This window comes from Acyrthosiphon pisum, chromosome X, assembly GCF_005508785.2.
Source record: "Acyrthosiphon pisum isolate AL4f chromosome X, pea_aphid_22Mar2018_4r6ur, whole genome shotgun sequence".
NCBI lineage: Eukaryota > Metazoa > Arthropoda > Insecta > Hemiptera > Aphididae > Acyrthosiphon > Acyrthosiphon pisum.
In genome coordinates, this window is record NC_042493.1 from 51,163,876 (window position 1) to 51,169,021 (window position 5,146).

Genomic DNA, 5,146 nt, shown 5'->3' on the forward strand with positions numbered 1-5,146 from the left:
TTCAACCGATAGCCGAATAAAACCACAAACGCGATTGTGTAGATGCGGTCGCAACTCGAAAAATCGCTCTGGACAATAATTGAAATATAATAACATTTGGCGTTAGTGGTAAGCCTATATGCAGCTTATTGAATTTGGATGTTTAGCAAACAAATTACTGATGTTATTTAATTTGTTATTAACTGTGTAAACACTGTAAACAATAAATTATTTTATTATTCTTCAATTGATCACCGGTGTATAGTTGGTTTGCAAACAATAACCTACTCCATATTTAATTAAATGACACTGCTGGATACCTGTTTTGTCCATTGTTCGTCATAATTGAACCCGAAATAACTGTGCAATGAATAAAATATGACGTAAGTACCCACCATGAGGACAAAGGTACACTGGCCACTGCAGTATATACATGTATATAGTGTAAGTATTGCACGCTTAATACAAAATAATATAAATTATACATTCGAGTTTTTATTTGTGAACAAGTGTGTTACAAGAGTATATTTTATCACTATAACATCAGATTGTTGTCCCGCAGTTAATGTGTAATCGCTCTTTTTTATGCACAACATATCGATATTGATCAACCATAATAGAATATTGTAAGGAAATAATGTCGTAGGTTAATGACTAATATAGCAATTAGCATTGCGCTCAATAGAGAACATGAAACGAAATATTGTTTTCTACACTATTTGAAACATAATAATATACTTACACTATATCGACGGTGGAAAGGCAAATTGATGTAATTAATATTCCAACAAAATAGCCAACAAAAAAATTTAATGTCAAAATGTCATGTTTAAACTGTAATAATAGGTAACCGGTAATTATATTTTCTTGTTATTATACCAGGAAATTAATATGTATACCTAATCTGCTTAAACAAAATAAATATTAGTTGTTAATGGTAACCGGATAAAAATAAAAATAATAATCTGACCTAGACATGAAATAATTTCTATTATATTCAATATTTTCAAGTTCTTTTTTTTTTAATAACTATTCAATAGCTATTTTGAAACTTAATTTGTAATAAAATATAGGAGATTTAAAATTTTAATTTTGATCTAATAAATTTGATAGAAAGTATTAGAAACATTATAAACGCATATCATTATTATGGTATGTACGTTGCCCGTGTGCAATAGTATATTAGTAAAAATGATCATACTTCAACAAAGTTACAAGATTATTAACTATTATTGCGGTACTTAATACAGATAACAACTGTTAAGGCTGTCATTGACGGCTAAAACATTGGCAAAATATCGTATATAATGTAATAAGCATACCTACTATTACATATTATAAGATTTAATATTTAGAGGAAAATAAATACGATTTTAGTACAAAACATGAGTGGAGGAAAATGGAGAGTAGTTTTCTTTTTTTTAGTGGAAAATTGTACAACCCTTTTTTACAAGGAACGTACCCCTTAATTATTTTTTTTAAAAGAAATGTAATATTCCTTTAATGTTTTTTCAACTATACTATATCCCAGACAGCAATTTTTTGTTTAATAATATTATTATAACATTATAATAACGAATAATATTAGTATAACGTTTTTATAATACTATTATAATATTATCATTACAAAATGCTGTCTGGGATATTAGCATTAGAGCTGCTCTTGAAAATATCGTTCACTTTGCCTATCTACAACATATTACGTTTAGATATAAGACATAATATATTATAAATTTCTTTCTAAAAATTGATGCGGAGCGTCTTTCCGGGACGTCCGTGATCGTGTATAACAATGCGTTGTGTATCGTTATGATTCGTTTATTATATAACCAATAAATAATGTTTATAATGATCGGGGCAAGTTATCCCGGGCCGCGCGGCAGGCTTGAAGAAGCGGCCGCGGCGGGCGGGTTCGGGCCTGAAGAGGCGCGAGCAAAACATAGTCGGGACTTGCTTATACGTTTCGTAGAAATAATACAATAATAAGGGGAGAGTAGGACCGTCCGTGCACGGACTCGAGCAAGTCGTGTGGGTTCGGAACTTACCTCGCGTGAAACTCGAATAAGCTCGCTGTAGGGGGGAACGTGGTATTACTTGTCGGCTTGCTGAATAGTCGATTGGCCAAGTTACGTCGCGAAGTCGGTTCCCGGCGTGTCTTGGTATTCGTCCAACGGCGTGACTGGACTCGATTGAACGGGTGGACTGACAGTAATGGATCGCCGGAGTATAATTATATTATACGCTGCCGTCGGTGGGTCAATCAGGTCCCGGTGTGGCGGCTATCCGTTGCCGTCGATCGCTGGATGCACACGGTAGGCTTGGCGTCGTCGGTCCGTGAAGTGGCGCTTATTAGCCAGGTATGCCGGGTATTGTTGAGTCTCGGCGGTATCGAGCGATCACGTTAGATCGGTGCGTTCAGGGTGCGTCGTCGTGGACTGGTTAGGTCGGATCAGCTTCGCCGGTGTCGTTCAGGTCGGTGTTGCTGCTGCGTTGATAGTCTTCGGGTCTTCAGGTCTTCGGGTCTTCTATAGTGCTTGTTGACTTGTAGAAGATATGTTGAAGACTGGTGTGGAAGATGATGAAAACGCCTGGTATATATACTGTGTCCCGTACCGACTAGTAAACGCGCGTATTGCCGCCGTGGCTGTTGTGTTTGCGTTTGGTACGGGAAGTGGTGTTGCCTGCACAGTTTTGGGGCTATGGATGTGGGTATGGTGTCGTTCGACGCTTCTCGGTCTTCCCTATACATAGATGTTGTTGTTAAGTGTTTGCAATAACTTGGGGCTTTGTGACAAAGGCGTGAAGTTATTCAAACGGATTGTTCTGTCATTCTGAGCTGTGATTGGTTGGTCCTGAAAAGGACCGTTTTATGGTGGACGACAGTGTACTGTTACAAAATTGTAAGTTATGTTTTTTTTAAACCATAGCTAATAACTTTAAAATTCAAGAAGTGCACCAGTATGGCATAATATATAAAATATTTTGTACTTGTAATACAAGATTCTTCATAACTTTGTCTATTATAGGTATCACGTGTATTCTAGGCCAATTTTTTGTTTAATACCATAGATAAGTATATAATATGTCTAATACCTAGACTATCAAACCGTCTCCACTTAGAATCGTTTTTCTTATACAGTGAAATTATATCATTGAATTCAAATTTAATACTATCCATTATACAGTGACCCACTTCTAACTTACGTACAGCAGAGTGACATCCATTTACCCACCTTTTTTTCATTTTAAACTTCCGAAATGGCCATCCTTCTTTTAAAATTCTCCGTGATTGCAACAATATATTTATATTAAAATATACCTTAGTCTATTAGTTCCTAGCTAAAACATGAACATTTCCATAGACCCCTTAAAAATTAAATTTTTAATTTAATATAAATTGAACAATTAGTAAAACTGCGTACATTTAAGTATCATTCTAAAAAATTTCAAAAACCAATAAAATACTTTATAATTCCTCAAATAATCGAAAACACACTAGACAATCGAATACCTACATAAGTTTAACAAACACTATTTTCAACTACCAACAGTGGTGCGAATTACATATATTTATGATTATAGCGCAAATTATAAGCTCCTGAAAAAACATATTTTAATAAATCTGTACCATAACACTCTAAGTGTCTATTGACAAAATACTTTATTTAAACATTTATAAAAATTTTTTTTTTTGTTATTATAATTCGTTTATTAACTAAATTATAAGTGGTTTTCTGTGATAAAATAATATATTTTGTTTAGTATTTCGTGAAACAAAAATTGAATCATATAATATTATTAATAATTTTTATTCTCTTATGATAGGAATTCCATCCAATATTGATATGTGTGTTAGTTTCTTAACGCATTCAGTACGCCAAACTTGTTCTTCCAAGAAAGACTCTTGTATTGGATTACCTAAAAAAAAAAATCACATTTAATTTTTACAAAAAGATGTATGAATATAAAAAAAAAACTTTACCGGCCAGTACTAGTTCTTGAAGAGTTTCTAATTTTAATAGTTTTTGCACCTCATTCCAACTGTCGACTAAATTATTACCCATGTATAATACTTTTAGTTTCTTCATTCCCATTATACCTTTCAGTTTATCAATATAGTTATAAGATATCCATAATTCTTCTAAAGTATCAGCCAATTTATCAATTCCATTGAAATTTTTTAAGTTGTTCCGTGCCAACGATAATACTTTTAAGTTTTTTAAAGCGTCAAGACTAGTTATTTTTTCGATACAATTTGTGCTCAATGATAATTTCCTGCAACAGATTTCAAAATACACACACCAGCAAATATTTAACAAAATTTAACCTAAATAAATAACTATTCTTTTTTTAAATTTAATTTACTCGCAATTCTTTAAAACTGCTAGGTTAGAATCCATTTTTTCAATTGGTGGCCATTGAAATTGCAAGCCCACATATAAAGCTTCTGAAAGTGGCGTTTTGTTCTTTTCCTGCCATTTGGCTAATGCTTCTTTAATGGTCGTTGCCTTTGGTTCCTACATAATATTATGATGTACATTTTTTAATATTTATAAAACTATGATATAATACTTCTGGTACTCACTCCCATGTCTCAAATAATCGAATAAATACAATATTATGATTTCTAATAATTGCAAACTATATGACAATTTCGTTTTGTTTTGTATTTTTGTTGCTATGGTTATATATATATATATATTGCTACACTTTTTTTGTTATAATATAGTTTTTTTTATTATTCTATATTGAAACCACAAATTCTATTTATTTTATGTTTGTTTTTTACAAATATGTAAATGCCCATGTTCAAAAAAATTTATTATTTTTATATTATACGCCATTTCGAGATATTGTATAGTTAAGTATTCAATGTCCAAAATATAACTCATAAGTAGAAGACACCTAGGTATAAGAAATTGGTTCTTAAATAATATATTTTATATCGCATTAATAAATAATAGAAGAATCGATTTCTATAAAATTAATTTCAGTATTTTGTCTGAATTGTTATAAATATTTAGTAAGCTATAATATCAATATATTTTGTAGAAAATTATTTAACTCTAATTGCAGTTAAATACAGTCTTAAATTTATTGTGTTTTCGTATAAAATTTGAGGAAGTCGCAATACTGCTTTAATATTATGCATCAACCATATTTTAAA

General features: G+C 31.6%; 1 protein-coding gene across 1 annotated transcript; it reads right to left on the bottom strand.

Moving 5' to 3' along the window:
- Positions 1 to 3,143: 3,143 nt before the first annotated feature.
- Positions 3,144 to 4,678, bottom strand: LOC100165296 (dynein light chain 1, axonemal-like). The gene is made up of 4 exons (XM_001946428.4): positions 4,565 to 4,678; positions 4,345 to 4,496; positions 3,962 to 4,254; positions 3,144 to 3,897 (listed from the first exon to the last, which is right to left on the bottom strand). Exons 1-4 carry the CDS (start codon positions 4,568 to 4,570, stop codon positions 3,788 to 3,790), a joined length of 561 nt encoding a protein of 186 aa, XP_001946463.2. The 5' UTR covers positions 4,571 to 4,678; the 3' UTR covers positions 3,144 to 3,787.
- Positions 4,679 to 5,146: the final 468 nt, after the last annotated feature.

Coding starts and splice junctions, on each gene's coding strand:
- LOC100165296 (XM_001946428.4), bottom strand. Junction 4,255..4,344: donor GCAGTTTTAAAGAATTGCGA/GTAAATTAAATT, acceptor AATCTGTTGCAG/GAAATTATCATTGAGCACAA. Junction 3,898..3,961: donor TCAAGAACTAGTACTGGCCG/GTAAAGTTTTTT, acceptor TTTTTTTTTTAG/GTAATCCAATACAAGAGTCT.